Raw genomic sequence first — 15,852 nt, forward strand, 5'->3', positions numbered from 1 at the left:
CGATGTCAAGAAGGAACTTTAATTATTTTTAAAGAACATAAAAATTTATTATATATACTAACCTGAGTGCTCTCATAAGCACCATAATTTCGCTAAGTCCAGGTGAATCTCGTCGAAGCTTACCCGCCATTCTCAACACTGCAGTCAGTGCCCTGAGACCCCAGTCGTAGTGGGATTGTTTTGATAGTTGCTCCCGCGCCACTTTGTATAAGACTGTCATTTTCTTTGCCAATACCTAGAATCATACGTATAATATTATTCTTCACATACAATATAACTATTTTCAACACATAATTAGTGTCCGACCGAACTTTCGGTTTCGGTTTCGGTTTCGGCCGAGTTTCGGCCAAAAATCAAGTTTCGGCCGCAGTTTCGGTTTCGGCCAAAATCGGCCGAAACTTTTGCCGAAACCGAAACTTATTTCGCAAGTTCAGTGAACTTAGTTCACACACGTTCACGCTCGCCTAACTTCGTTTTCCTCGGCAACGCTTTGACGGACGCTGTCAAAACGTTGGTTGACCCACGCTGGTGGAAACAATTTTTGATTATCTATGTTGAGATTGGAACTGGGTGTAATAGTAATTAATAATTATTATTTTTATATAAGAGGTACCTAAAAGAGACTGATTATTCTTCTAAAGTCTTCTAAGTACAAATACCAATCCAAAGTATTAAAGACTCTTTAATAAAGAGAAAGATCTCAAAATACCAAAACTTAAGTATTTAAAGTAACAGTAACAATTATTGATTTGATTTAGATGACTGATTTTACTGAGAACTTAATTTGAAAAAGTAATAAAAATTAAAATTGTTATTATTAGATTTGATTTGAAAAATATTATTTTTTTATTTTATATTAAACTAGCGGTCCGCCCCGGCTTCGCCCGTGGTACATGTTTACGTTTTCTCTACATAAGAACCATCCTCGTACTTCAAGGAATATAATAAAAAAAGAATTATCGAAATCGGTTCAGCCGTTCTCGAGTTATGCGCTTACCAACACATTTTGCGATTCATTTTTATATATAAGAAAGATAAATGATTACAACAAATTTAATATACTATGTTTTCATTTCATGCCCTAATTAAGGCAAAATAATAGGTAAAATGCACCAAAGTTCAGTATTTTTAAAAATTTCATACTTGACCACGTGAGTTTCGGTTTCGGTTTCGGTTTCGGCCGAAACTGAAGCCACGGCCGAACATTCGGTTTCGGTTTCGGTTTCGGCCTGGAAACCAGTTTCGGTCGGACACTACACATAATATATTAAGAAAGCTTCACAATACAATTTTGCAGATATCATCAGAAATCTGAATGAAAAAAAATTACATACAATGCATACTGGATTATTGAAAACAAGTATTTGAATAAAATGGCTTGATTGAATTTACCTTTGCTGTCAAGAATCCATCAGAGAAGAGGGATATCTGGCAAATCATTTCCAAATCGGGTAAAATGCATACAACAGGTCTGAACAGCGCTTTCACAGATTCCGGCAGTTCAGTGCGGCCCGCGTAGCCCGGGTTCATGGTGATGAAGATACCAACTTTGCTGTCCATATCGATCTCTTGTCCTTCAAACTATAATACACAAATCGATGAATAGATGATGATGACACATAAATATGTCTATTTGGAAGGACTTAACCTTGCTGCATTAACCAGCACCATGTGACTAAAGTTATGTGAAAAAAAAATAAAAGTTCTTTCTCCAACTCCAACTATAAAGAGATTGGCTTGTAATTTGTAAGATCCGTAACAGTAACATGATATTATAATGATAGCAAATCAGAATATATAAAAAAGAATGATAAGAAGCTTTTTTTAAAGTGAAACTTTTATTACATCGTCTCAAACTTTTTGGTCTGTGTAGCGCATGTCGCGTGTATCGCGGCTGCCGAGTAGGTATACCTACTCGGCAGCCGACCGTCACGCGACATGCGCTACACAAAGCAGTGTTCGGAACCGTTCGTACAGTTTCACTTTTACCGTGGTTTCATAAAACCACACATTTTTTTTTAGAATAGGGAAGCTGTAAAATATATCCCGAAAACCTCACAGTTACGTGATAAAGGTTTTGTGTCTATATATCCAATCAATACAAAAGTCATCCTATCACGTTAAGCCAAATTCAATAATTCACCGTGAACCGCTTGAGCTTCATCAGCAGCGCGCTCCGTATGCACTGCAGCTGCGTGGATATGACAGAGAGAACGCTGATATCAATCCGGTTGAACTCGTCAAAACAACCCCACGCCCCACACTGGCACAGCCCCGCGAGGATCTGCCCCACCGCACGGAAGTCCATGCCCTCGCCACAGTTGGTGACCACGCAGAGGAGACCAAGTGCCTTGGCCAGGTCTTTTGTGGTTTCAGTTTTGCCGGTGCCTGCTGGGCCTGTGGAATGTGAGGTGTAGCAAAAACACCGGTTACTTTTGATCAAGTTTTGATTGAAATAAAAAAACAAGTAGCTTAAAATTATGAAATGTTGTCAATTGGAAGCTCAAAATCCCGAATTTACAAGTCGGATAACAATTGCTTTTAGTGTATTTGCGGAAACTAGACCTTTATCAAACTAACAATGATATTCGTGCTACAATAGGATAATTTTGAAATTTTTGTATTTTCTGGTTCTCTAGCCCCTGCTAGGAAGATTATTTGTGAAGGGGATGTGATCTAGTAATCTAATGTATATGCTTTACGTGCTATTTCTATTTAATTTTTCTGTTGTATTATGTAAAAATATTGTGTATGGTTTAGTCACTTATTTAAGAAATAACGCCGCATGTATCTCATATTTTTAAGCCATTATGAACATATAGACATAGTTTACTATATCTATATGTTAAAAAATAAGCACATTATTACCAGCTGGTGCTCCTCCGAGTTGCATAGTAAGAGCCTGTGTGATCGTCAAATATATTCGGTCAGTTAGCGGAGTGATTACCAACCGTCCATTCAGCCCCATGTATTCATATCCGTATTCGAAGACACCTTGGAATGAAATAAATCGAAATAAATTTACAACATGTTAGAGTGAAATAAATAATAATACATCCGCTTTTGTGCATGTCTCTTTGCATATGTATGTCTTTTTCCTAATTATAATGGTGTACAATAAAGTATTTTCATTCATTCATTAAAACTAAAATAATACCAATATTGATTCAATTATACCAGTGCATTGTTTAATCCAGAGATTGTCGTCCTTCTTCAGCCAATAGAATCTAAGTTGGCTTTCCCACTCAAACTCGGAAGCTTCCGTGATATTGTCCCTCACGAAACCCTCAATAATATCTCTAGCGTGGACATCGATCGTTGTTATTGTGCGGAATTTGAGACGATCGTTTGATGATAGATCTGTTTGACACAAAGGCAAGTAATTGCGTTTTGTCTTACATAAAATAATTATAATGAACAAGGAATATTGTTTTAAATCAGTTCATTGCTAAGGTAACATAACTATTGTATTTAACAGTAATGGTCTACTTCATTATTAAAATTATTTTTAAGAGTCGTTAGGTCCTTACCTTGTCTAACTTTAACAACCAATCCATCTAGCTGTTCGTTTTGCTGCTCTAGATGTTCTTTCATAGCCCGTTTATTTCCTTTCCTTATTCTTATGAAAGTTTCTTCAGTTTCTGCGGTCCACCATATGCCATTAGCTGCTAAACACACCATGCCAATGTACTCCATAATCCATTCCGTTCTGAAACAATATACATTTATTTACATCACCAACATTTTTGATCTGTGAATTCATAAAAAAATGTTTTTACCTTGGTACTCGCCAATTCTTTCCGTAGTAGAAGACTGCCTTTTTAGTGATAAACTTGTTGGTTCTTCGCATTTCTTTAAGCACTAGATTCATCCAGTCTTCAACTCTGCCTTCCGTGTAGACGACATATCGGAAATCCATTATCTATGAAAAGACAAAAATAATATAAAGTTTTTGAATTATTTGTATCGTAAATTTTACTGTAGAAAATATCTCGTACCTCGCCTTCAGCAGAAATCATTTTGGCTGCAACTGGTCGATTCGTATGATCCACGTATAAGTCAAGAGCTCTTATATTGTCGAACATCTATAAAATTTTCACATATTTTAATTCAACTCTAACTTGAGAAGTTCGAAAATACTCTTTTATTTCATTTATTACCTTTATCATATGTTCCTGTACACAGCTACATTCGCTACTACCTAGAATGGATAGAAGCTCATCCGTCGATATAAAGAAGAACCGGGGAAAAATTCTGCGTTTTGAATCCAAGTACTCGTTCAATGACTTTTGACACCTATTAATAAAGAAAGTAAGAAATTTGATATGAAACGGTTTATTTTTTGAAGAAACAAGATATGTTTGAATGTTTTACTTACTTTTGTAATCCTAATCCCAAATTTACGAATTCCTCCAATCTGCCACCTATTGTGCAGCAGTCTACGACGTTTAGCCTTTTTGCAGTATCCAACATAATCTATACAAACACTTATTTTTAGGAATAGAATAATAATAATATTATTGTATAGGTAGACACACATTAATGTTGAGTAACACATGATTGGGATTCGAGTCAAAATTACCTTCCTAAAATTCTTATCAATATCATCAAATTTCTTCGCTTCTTCAGGCAGTTGTGTCCTTATATCACCACCAACAAATATCCCCTCTAAATATAACCACTTTCTCTGAGTCGCCATCCACTCTTCAATTACTTCTGATATTAATGAAAGACGACGTTCCCATGTCTGAACAACTGTAAGAAATGGGCCGATGAATCTGAAAAAAAATATCAAAAGTTTTCAAGCACTTCATCACTGAGTGTGTGTCTGTCATTTATTAATGTGTCTATGTGCGAAGTTGTGTGTAGTTATGAGGAGCTGTTTGTAGCTATATGTAGTTGTGTATACCGGTATGGAGCGATGTGTAGCTGTGCTTGCCTATGTGTAACTGTGTGTAGCAGTATATCGACGTGTGAAGCTGTGTGTAGATGTGAACAGTTGTGTAGCGGTGTCTTTAGCTGTATGTATTTGTGTGTAGCTGTGAGTAGCTATGGTATGCGGTGTGGCCTGTTTGCTGTATGTGTATCTGTGTCAATGTCAGTATCAGTGTCAGTGCCAATACGCACTGTGAAGCTGCCATGCTCTGCAGCGACATAGCATCATCGTCCAGCTTGACCGTAATCTCGTCGCACGGGTTGAGCGTGTAGCCGCGGTCCTCGCCGCGGTTGAAATGCCGCGTGACCGTGAACGCTATGTTAGCCCATGTCTCTTGGACGTCACGCACGCCGCGCTCTATTGCTAGCTCCTGGAGATTAATTGGAGCATGTTTTGAAGAAGAAGTTAAAGGATTGATATTGGATCGAATATATTTTAATCTTGAAGAAATTAATTTGAATCGAGAATTGAATAAAAAAGTTTGGAAAATCCAAAAGTGCACGACTCATAATGCTCATTTAATTATGAAATATAAAAAAAAAAAAAACTTATTGTAGTTTTCGTTTTTTATTAATTGCAATTAAACGACACTGAATTAATTAATCATTCGCATTCAGTGACCTACAATCGTCGATTAGAATATTTAAAAAAAAAAATTAACTCAAATGATGGATTTTTTCACAAGTTATAGTGTTTTCAGGTTTCACACATGACGGACAGGAAAATTTTTTGACCTATTTCGGTGTTTTTTTCCAATTCTATTGAAGTAAATCAATTTTTAAAAAGTATGGGATTAATCTCCATTAAATTATCTCGACAATAGTATGCAAAATATCTTGATTCCGTGAACTAACAAGGCTATAATAATAAGAATAGCTGCAAAAATGAGGCGAAAAAAATTTTTCGATCGTAAAGCACTCTCTGATGCTTCGCATCATGAGTCGTGCAATTGAATTGGAGTTTCAAAGTTTATTTTATATATAGTTATTTTGTAGATGGTGTGATTGTGTTCTAGTGTTTAATTATAGATGTTTTAACTTGCCTTGATAGCGTGGTTAACGATTTCTTCGGCGACATCTTGATATTTGTGTAATTCCATAGCGAACATGTTCTCCAAGGTGAATCGTTCCGGAGACATGTCGAATGTCTGACCTGTAAGATATTATGTAATTCAAAACAACCGATTTTATATGAATCGTATATTTTATATATCGTTTATTAATTTTAACACGTTATAGTATTATTTTTTTCTATCATAAACTGGCATAAATCGCTTACTGCGATAAGACCGCTCTCTGTACATGTAATTACTTGTATCGCTCTTTTTTGCATTTCTGTATTTAGCATAATGTAATTAATGAAGAATTTTTCATTCATCCATTTAAATAAGCTTTACCCGTTTTAGCCATAAGTTCCTTCCAATGTCGTTCTCTCATTGCCTCGTTCTTCAGCGACACCATGAGCGGGACAACACCCTTGAATTGTTTCATTTTCAGATCTAACATGAGACCTGTTGACGTTAAACGCACTGCTTTTGGTAGTTTTCTGTAATAATAGTGCTTGTTAATTTTAGGTGTTAAAGATTTTTTTTATCTGTAATCTATTTATAACGTTATTCAGGTTAATCGCACCGAAAACGATTTAAAATACTGCGTAAACATTTCGTGCGAAAAATAACTTGATAGTAGATAAAAGCTATTTATATATTGGTACATGATAGTATAGAAACTACTTAATTGATCATCAAGTATATAATATACATACCTATATTCTTTGAAGAACTGCTCAATACCATCTACCAAAGCTTGTGGGTTCAAATTGACCCACAGCGTCTTAGCCCACAATTCTCGCGCATTCTTCTGCGCTTTGTATATTTTATAAACTTGTTCCATTGCTTGAAAATCTGTTTTAGCTCGGTTGAAGTTGGAGAAATCAGCTAATGGATTGTCAAATAATTGTTCCGCCGCTTGAAGCATTTTTTTACGATTTTCAAGTTCATCAAAGTGTTTAGTATATTCCTGTAAATTGAAAAGCGATTTTATTTAATTTTATAAATAACTTTTATTAGGACCTCTAATTTAATTTCTAAATAGGGTTTGTGTTTTGTGTAAAATACAACTTTACCTCCATCAATATCAATCCTCGATCCATATCATCGCCAACAGTAGCTGGTCCTTCAGAGTCGAACTTTTCAACAAAGTCGTCCAACTCTTTTAAGAAGTTAGATATTTCGACTACATTTAGTTTAGAGAATTTTTCCTTTGTCTGCTCGAGGGTATTGCCTCGGAACAGTGAAGTTTGGCACAGAGACCCCCAGGAACTTTCTAGGTTCTTAGCAAACTCTATATCATCGTCTGAAACCTAAGTTACAACATGATTTAGTTTCAGAATCTTGATGATGTTATTATACCTATCGTATTCAGTATCAACTCAATTTTATATATATATTTTTTTTAAAGTGGAGAATGCAATTTTTTTATATAATAAGTGGGCTTACATCTATATTATGTTGTCTCAACATATTGAATATTTCTTGCATGCCTCTATACTTTACTTCAGCTGTAATAGTCAATTGAGCCACTTGGGCAATTGCAGCCATTACAAGTTTGAAGTCTTCTAATCCCTTGATGTTCATATTGATAGTTGTCCGAAGTTGCTACAAATATTTATATAAATGATTGATTTAGTAGGCACTTTCAACTATAAATTTAATGATTAATCATCTGTACTCAAAGCGAGTTATGGGAATAAATAAAGTACATATTAAGACTGTTATTAACTCTTTAATTTCTAAATTTTACTTTATATCTTTAATAATAGTACTTACTTCTATCTGATTTTTCAAGTCGTACATGTTCATTCTGGTTTTTGCAGCAATACAGTGTCCCAGGATATTCTTCCATTCCTGCGCATGATCCTGCACTTGTTTTATAATTGGCCTCAAGTTAACTCTAATCGCTCCAACATCAACAAATTTAACATGATTGTGTAAATCAGCTATTATATCTTCAAAGAAGAAGAATTTCTCGTCATACTTGTGAATTTGTTCATGTTTTTGGATGTACTTTTCGCAAGATAGATGTTTGTCGAACGCCCATAAGTGTTGGTATTTGTGCCATCTATAATAGACAAAGGGCGTGTCCACATGTACACGGCACGGCGCCGTCAACGCGCAACGATGCGATGTCGCGGCGCGGTGCGTTGCCGCGTCGTAGAAATTAACGTTGCCGTATCGTAAAAATTCACATCACTATGCCGCAACGTTACGGAGCACGGCAGCCTTGGCAGAGAAGTGGCAGTCTGTAGCACAGTGTGATCAGAATTACCAGAATTCTGCGATTTTAGCAGAATATGAACCCTGATTTAGGGCTTAGCATAATACGCCGCACAATAGATAAAGTTGAAAATTTTTAGCAGAATATTAATAATCTTAACATAATTCAACATTTATTGTAAGTTAACTAGGTTTCATTGAAATAGTTGTGCTAGAAACATAGAAAAATCTATCATTTCCATTTTATGTAACGTTTTTGTTGGTGTGTTGCCTTGGCCACCCTTCAGCAGAGCAGAAATTCAGGATTTTTTTAAAATGTTTAGCATATTTTAGCAGATTAACCAAGCAACTAGCAGAATTTCTGTGGGGTCATATTCTGCTAAAATCGCAGAATTTTGTTAAATCTGATCACACTGTGCTACAGACTGCCACTTCTCTGCCAAGGCTGCCGTGCCTTGTAACGTTGCGGCATAGTGATGTGAATTTTTACGATACGGCAACGTTAATTTCTACGACGCGGCAACACACCGCGCCGCGACATCGCATCGTTGCGCGTTGACGGCGCCGTGCCGTGTACATGTGGACACGCCCAAAGAGTTAACTATTATTAATTATGATTTAATTTAATCGTACAAAAGTTTGAAATCACTTCCTGACAGAGTTTCAGATAAATATTTTATCAAAGGATTTCTTCTAATACAATTATTATTTAATCTATTCTTATTATATGAAAACCAACGGCTTACACTTAACAATTAACTAACAAAAATTTCTTTTTACTCACTTCTGAATATACGTATTAATATCTTGCGTTAGCCGATAGATAGTGTCTTGTATAAGCAGCGTCATATCATTGATAGAAACAACCCGAAGTACATCCTCAAAGTATGAGAACACGTAGAATTCATTTCCAGTCGCTTCAGCCACACGTTGTGGTGGACATGGAAGACACGTGTTCTTCATCCAGCGAGGGAATGCTGTTAATCTACACAAAAAACGTATCATTCATATAACCTTAAAATTATTCTAATACGCGATTTTATTATCCGAAATTATTATTCCATTTTTAAAGTCTTTAAATTCATACATTTTCTATCAAAATATGACTAAAATATAAACAAGACGAAAAGGGAAAGAAAAAAAGACGGGTTGCACTCCGGGAGCGCCGGCAGAAGTGAAAACTGTATGCTGAGCATGTTTGATATCCATCCGTCTTACGCTTTTTCGATCAGGTCACGTGTCCTGACGCGAGTTTAAGATTTTATACCCATTACAGAAAAAGTGCTCAACGCCGCTAAAGAAGTTTTCATTTAAAAAAAATATAATGAATGAATGAATGAATGAATGAATGAATGAATGAATGAATGAATGAAAAATACTTTATTGCACACTTAATACAGGATTATAAACTAAAATATAGTATTGGCATTCGAAATAATCTAAGAATTTAAACGGTATTTGATCATAATTTATTCAGATATTTTGAAGAACCAGAAATGCAAACTAATACCAAGACATTAACTAACCTGTTCAGAAAATGTTTAATATTATATCCCAAAATGTTGCAAACTTCAGCAGGAGTGGGTCGCATAGTAATATCTGGTGGAACCAGCACAGCATCCACTTGGAACAGCGGCGTCTTCTCGCTGAGGGACTGTTGGAACGCCTCTAGATTTTCTAGTGTTAGCCTGAATAATAATTAGGATTAATTTAATAGATATAGTTTGACGCAATGATGAAAACATTTGAAGAATTGATTTTTTCTGCACGAAGAAAACATAGTTCGAGGATAGTTTATTTTGATAGCCTTTTGTGTAACGTAGAAAATTGGAAAACCTTTAGTATATAAGTTACTATATTAAAAATTTTATATAAGAAGTGATAAAAAGCAGCAAGAAGCGTATTTTTAAAACTTACGTCACCAAGCATTTAAAAATTTTCTTCTCCCAGTAAGTGTAGTACGCCGTCATTACTGCGGACCGACCCGTACTTGTTCCTAGTATCAAGTATTCCAATTTCATTAGAATGGGACCAATACGTTCGTATATGCGTGATAGCATGGCAATTCTTTCTAAGCGTTCGTTTTCAACTTCGACAAAGTATGTCTGAAATCAAAGTCAAAATTAGGATAAGGTAATAATACTGCATCAAACGTATGACAAACAGGACTTTTTCTATCACTTGCATACAGTACAGTAAAAAATGGTTTATTTAAAAATTTCACCTTGCAAGGATAAAGCCAAGTATCATCAGGTTCTTTAGTCACTGGATCGATATAATTCGTCGGCTTCACAAATGGGAATAGATCGAATTCTTGCAACTGATCAATGAGAAATTGAATCTCCTTTTCCACCATTTTCAATTGTTGGTAGACCGCTTGTAACGAGTTTTGGCCTGAAATCATTGAGATATAATTTTGTAGAACGTGTTACTGTGACTTGCCATTTGTGTTATTAATTGAAATATTATATTAATTCATAATATTTAGTATATCTGAGTTTAGATAAAGGTCACATTACTATTTCTTAGCATTGATTTTTTCATCTAATTCGTCATAATATTTATTTAGTACACATGACTATGAAATTATGTTCTTTATTATATTGTAAAATAAAATAATGCACTATCGTATAGACAACAAATTTTATTCTATTTTTTTCTTAGTGTAGTTACATGTCCTCTATCAATTTGAAAATCACTAAACCTATCGATATTAACCTTTAGTAATATCCTTGATATAATCATTTATGCCTAACGCAGTCCAAGTGATTCTCGTCAGACCAGGCAGGATATGTCTCTCCATGTCCAATAAATGTCTCTTCATTAGATGTGTCTCTGATGGACTCAATGAAGTGGTACTGATATTGTACTTCTCAATGATTATACCTAACGCTTCTAGCTCGTAGTATAATCTCGCCTTTTGCATGGCAACATCTCGAATGTTGGAGGGTAGGTCGAATCCTGGAAAAAAATTGTATCAATTTTTTTCTAGGCGTTTTCATTACACGATCAAATAATGACTTAAAATATCCATGCCATGTTTTGCCAGGATACCAAAAAAAAGATACCATGTTTTAAGTCATCCTTTAGAGTTCTATAAAATTGTAAAGGAACTAATTTAATGACTTTAAAGCAGTATTCTAATAAAGATTCCCTTACCCAATTTTTCCATTAGTTCAGCTTCATGAATTACCAAAAATATGTGCTTATCAAAATTGGGCTGAAATTCGAGACCATATTCCTGCATCAATTTGTGGACCGTTAAATCCCGCCATGTGACATCAGTCTGGTATAAAACATGTTCATTATCAATAGGAATTCCTTTTAATATTTTCCAAACAGAAACCTATTATGAACTTTATTACCGACTCATTAGGTCGAAATTTATGCGAGTTTCTTTTACTTTTTTTTTCTAGTTCTAAGATCTTTAAAAAACACTTGAAATAAAATATAAACAATTACCAATCCTTCTTTAGCCAGTAGAGACACAGAGCTTGGTGAGCGTACATTTTCATAATGCTGTCCTGGTATTCTCATCAACATTACTGAAAAGAGTCGTAAATTATTTCACATTTGCATTGTTAAGTTGTATGAACTTATCAGCAAATTTCAAAACAATTAACCTTAGTATTTTCTTGTGTTTTAATTTACGCGAGTATTATAAATTTAGAAATAAAAACTTTTTAACGGATTTAAACCTATTATATTTTAATCTACGCTAGCAAGTAGTTCCCTGAACCATACAAAATATTTTAAATTCCAAACATTTCAAAGACTTTTTTTAAACTTATTCTTTCAGTAACTACATACATGCTTTATCCCTCCGTCGTTTATCCGCAATCTCCTTGTTAACAATATCAACAGGTCGGAGAGATAGAACTGAGGCCTTCTTCCTGGCGACGTGTGCTTTTCCCGCTGCTGTCAGTTGCATACCGCGTTGGGCAGATGGCGCTGCTTCTACATATAAGAGCAATTACTTCGATAAAATCGATAGAAACTTCTAGGAAGCTTAATGTACATATATTTAGGTAAAGACCAATAGAAAAGTATTATTACTGTAAGTTTGGATGGCCCTACAAACCAAAATATGTAACAAAATGCAAGTCAGATAATTATTAACCTGTACTTATTGTTATTAAATAAATATTAATCGCTAATTTGAAAAAAACATGACCAGAATTGACCTTTTGTCAATATTTTACTAACGGAACATACAACGATTAATTTGCCACTTGTTTTATTTGAACTAATTAATATTTAATCTATTACCTTCCTCTTTCTTAAAAACCACATGCAGTATATTCTTCTTCATCAGATTGTCCACAAAGAGCGACGCACCATCGACCCATTCCTTGTACTTCGTCTGCTCGTATTCCTTGATTAGCTTCGAGAACGCTTTATATTGAAGAAACGCTTCTTTCTTTTGCTCGCATTCGTTTAATTTTTCTATCTGTATTTCAAAGTAATATAACGTTGTTAGAAGCTATCTAAGAACTATCTCTTACCTTTTAAGCTGAAGCTAGAAGCATTTTCATGTTTTGAACTTAGGTAACTAGTATCTTAAGACTCACGTGTTGTGTTCATTAGATTAGGCTAATTTATTTAATAATATTTTTAACTGTGAAAGCGTTACAGACAGACAGACTCTTTCATTTATAACATAAGCATGAATTACTTAACTACTGAGCCTTAAATATCAATTTATTATTAAATTTAGTAAATACCTTTTGAAACTTCATGATAGGTTGTTTCATCTTATTAAAGAGGGCTCTGGCCCAGTAGATCGCGCCAGCGACTGGTGGATGATTACGTAACAAGGGTGGGTTTTTACGAAACCGCTGTAAATATGAATAAAGTAAGTATAAAAATGGTAAACAAAATAAAAGTGAACACAGCAATTAAAACAAATTGTTATCAAAAATGTGCAAATTAAAATAATTGACTAATAACGTAAAAAATGAACGCCAAAAACTTTAAAGTAAGCAGGAAAAAATTATAAGTACCGTAAATTTGTCTTCAATGGCGGTCAATTCCTTGATAAACTGTCGCATAACGAGGTCGAACTTCGTTGCGAGCTGACGTTTTATCGTATCTCGCAAGTCGAACTCTATAAACTTTAATAGGACGTCTAGAGCTTCTTCCGCATTTCTAAATTAATTGAAAATAAATTTTATAAAAAGATGATAAGACATATTTCGATATGGACTTATCAATAATTATATTAATAGTTAAATAATGTTTATAAAAAAATGCAATGAAACAGAAAGGTACTTATAAAATAAAATAAATATCTCCCAAACTCACCGCAAATTGCTGAAACACGCATTAATATAGTTCTTAGCCTCTTCCTCAAGGTAACGCACTTCGGTCCAGAAATCGCTCATGATCACGTCCCAATTTTCCTTATTGTCGAACACAAACACGCTAAAGTCGATAGTCCGTATTGGATAGACGAGATTCTTGACACGTTTCCGAACGTCGTCGATTTGAGTCGGATCGCTGATAATGGACTTGAGCTCCATACCGAATATACGCTCGAAGTCTATTAGCACCTGAACAATTGAATGTTATGATTGCTTTGTATTGTTGAAATAGCAAAGTTATTGAAGAAATTACTTTTAACGTGTGTTTTTGTTTGTTTTTTGTTGGGAAATAAGATTAAATTGACAAGGTTAGTACTTAATCACAATATTACTTTATATAATATTATTTACATAAGAATAAAGAACAGATTTCCATCGATTGACTGTTCGGATAGCTATTAATTGAAAACTTGCCACTAACTTTAACTTAGTTCTATGTAATTTACTTACAGTTACAAGTTTTACTTTACAATATTTGAAAATGTTTCATCAGTATAATATAAACAAAGCCTTCTATTGGTATAGTGCGTGCCACGTCTCCATGATCGTTTGTCACGGGCCAGGCAGAGCACTTCTTCATTTGCTAACTGCTATTATTTTAGCACCCATATTATCAAATTACCTGTATAGCGTCGCCCAAGTCGCGGCCCACGGTACCGATATAGTCTGTGCGCGTGAACAGCAGCGGCTGGTCGAACTCCCAGCGCGCGCCCTTCCCACTCAGCTCGATACCACGCCGCGTCTCCTTATACAGCGCATGCCACGTCTCCATTATCTTTTGCCCGGCGCGGGCCAGAGAGAGCACTTCTTCGTTTGGTTTACTAATGCATAATCATAAGATGTCGTCTATACAGGGTGTAATCGTTAAGTGTGCACAGGCGATTTTTAGGGTTCCGTAGCCAAAATGGCAAAAACGGAACCCTTATAGTTTCGTCATGTCCGTCTGTCCGTCTGTCCGTCTGTCCGTCTGTCACAGCCGATTTACTCGGAAACTATAAGTACTACAGTGATGAAATTTGATGGGAATATGTGTTGTATGAACCGCTACAAAAATATGACACTAAATAGTAAAAAAAAGAATTGGGGGTGGGGCCCCCCATACATGTAACTGAGGGATGAAATTTTTTTTTTCGATGTACATACCCGTGTGGGGTATCAATGGAAAGGTCTTTTAAAATGATATAAAGTTTTCTAAAAAACATTTTTCTTAAAGTGAACGGTTTTTGAGATATCAGCTCTCAAAGTCGTAAAAAGTATGTCCCCCCCCCTCTATTTTTATAACTACGGGGTATAAAATTCTAAAAAAAATAGAGGTGATGCATGCTAATTAACTCTTTCAACGATTTTTGGTTTGATCAAAGTATCTCTTATAGTTTTTGAGATAGGTTGATTTAACTGTAATTTATTATATTTGCTGCTACGGAACCCTTTGTGCGCGAGCCCGACTCGCACTTGGCCGGTTTTATTTCGTAAGTATTACAGATACCAAAAAACTTTAAACTGATATCGAAAGTACTTAACCTAATGAGTAAAATGGCCGTAATAAATTTTTAAAAAGAAATCGAGAAATATCAAAAAAATTATCTTTAAACCCTCCCATACATTAAGTATGAAATATGAATATCCCATATACATTTAATATGAAAGATTTTAGCTTTCTTTTTCTTTTTTGGTTTTCTGCTTTAATTAGTTCGCAAATTTGAAATGGCATTTTCCACGCTTTTTCCGGACATTTTCACGCATTTTCCGGATATTTTCCGGGGATTTTCCGAGCATTTCCCTGGCATTTTCCGGGGATTTTCCACGCATTTCCCAGACATTTCTCAGGCATTTTCCGGATATTATCCGGATATTTTCCGGACATTTTCACGCATTTTCCGGACATTTTCCACGCATTTTCCGGATTTTCCCACGGGTTTTCCGGAATTTTCCACGCATTTTCCGGATATTTTCCAGACATTTTCCGGTTATTTTTCGGGAATTTCCCAGGCATTTGCCGGGGATTTTCCAAGCATTTTCCACGCTTCTCCCGTACATTTTCACGCATTTTCCGGATATTTTCCAGGCATTTTCCACAGTTTTTCCGGAATTTTCCACGGTTTTTCCGGAATTTTCCACGCATTTTCCGGATATTTTCCAGGCATTTTCCAGGGTTTTTCCAGAAATTTCCACGGTTTTTCCGGAATTTTCCACGCATTTTCCGGATATTTTCCAGAAATTTTCCAGGTATTTTCCACGGTTTTCCGGAAATTTCCACACATTTTCCGGTTATTTTTCGG

The 15,852-nt window shown here is 35.2% G+C and overlaps 1 protein-coding gene across 1 annotated transcript in view; it reads right to left on the reverse strand.

The window, feature by feature from the left end:
- The window catches only part of Dhc98D (Dynein heavy chain at 89D), a 58,068-nt gene that overhangs the window by 40,061 nt on the left and 2,155 nt on the right, over nucleotides 1-15,852 (reverse strand). Inside the window, exons 4-34 of the mRNA XM_090110659.1 lie at nucleotides 14,196-14,394; nucleotides 13,515-13,762; nucleotides 13,214-13,358; nucleotides 12,935-13,048; nucleotides 12,480-12,660; nucleotides 12,021-12,167; nucleotides 11,673-11,755; nucleotides 11,370-11,496; nucleotides 10,929-11,171; nucleotides 10,435-10,604; nucleotides 10,128-10,315; nucleotides 9,737-9,898; nucleotides 8,995-9,195; nucleotides 7,764-8,055; nucleotides 7,434-7,592; nucleotides 7,061-7,297; nucleotides 6,701-6,954; nucleotides 6,333-6,481; nucleotides 5,979-6,088; nucleotides 5,128-5,306; nucleotides 4,583-4,778; nucleotides 4,379-4,476; nucleotides 4,161-4,296; nucleotides 3,999-4,085; nucleotides 3,780-3,922; nucleotides 3,531-3,709; nucleotides 3,178-3,360; nucleotides 2,869-2,994; nucleotides 2,144-2,397; nucleotides 1,393-1,581; nucleotides 63-235 (exon numbers count right to left, since the gene is read on the reverse strand). Coding sequence (XP_089966785.1) covers nucleotides 63-235; nucleotides 1,393-1,581; nucleotides 2,144-2,397; nucleotides 2,869-2,994; nucleotides 3,178-3,360; nucleotides 3,531-3,709; nucleotides 3,780-3,922; nucleotides 3,999-4,085; nucleotides 4,161-4,296; nucleotides 4,379-4,476; nucleotides 4,583-4,778; nucleotides 5,128-5,306; nucleotides 5,979-6,088; nucleotides 6,333-6,481; nucleotides 6,701-6,954; nucleotides 7,061-7,297; nucleotides 7,434-7,592; nucleotides 7,764-8,055; nucleotides 8,995-9,195; nucleotides 9,737-9,898; nucleotides 10,128-10,315; nucleotides 10,435-10,604; nucleotides 10,929-11,171; nucleotides 11,370-11,496; nucleotides 11,673-11,755; nucleotides 12,021-12,167; nucleotides 12,480-12,660; nucleotides 12,935-13,048; nucleotides 13,214-13,358; nucleotides 13,515-13,762; nucleotides 14,196-14,394 — 5,352 coding nt within the window. The remainder of the gene's footprint in view (nucleotides 1-62; nucleotides 236-1,392; nucleotides 1,582-2,143; nucleotides 2,398-2,868; nucleotides 2,995-3,177; nucleotides 3,361-3,530; nucleotides 3,710-3,779; nucleotides 3,923-3,998; nucleotides 4,086-4,160; nucleotides 4,297-4,378; nucleotides 4,477-4,582; nucleotides 4,779-5,127; nucleotides 5,307-5,978; nucleotides 6,089-6,332; nucleotides 6,482-6,700; nucleotides 6,955-7,060; nucleotides 7,298-7,433; nucleotides 7,593-7,763; nucleotides 8,056-8,994; nucleotides 9,196-9,736; nucleotides 9,899-10,127; nucleotides 10,316-10,434; nucleotides 10,605-10,928; nucleotides 11,172-11,369; nucleotides 11,497-11,672; nucleotides 11,756-12,020; nucleotides 12,168-12,479; nucleotides 12,661-12,934; nucleotides 13,049-13,213; nucleotides 13,359-13,514; nucleotides 13,763-14,195; nucleotides 14,395-15,852) is intronic.

This window comes from Colias eurytheme, chromosome 16 (genome assembly GCF_061535395.1).
Source record: "Colias eurytheme isolate Ceu_HAF_F1 chromosome 16, ilColEury1 Martin Lab GWU primary, whole genome shotgun sequence".
In the NCBI taxonomy this organism is placed as follows: domain Eukaryota; kingdom Metazoa; phylum Arthropoda; class Insecta; order Lepidoptera; family Pieridae; genus Colias; species Colias eurytheme.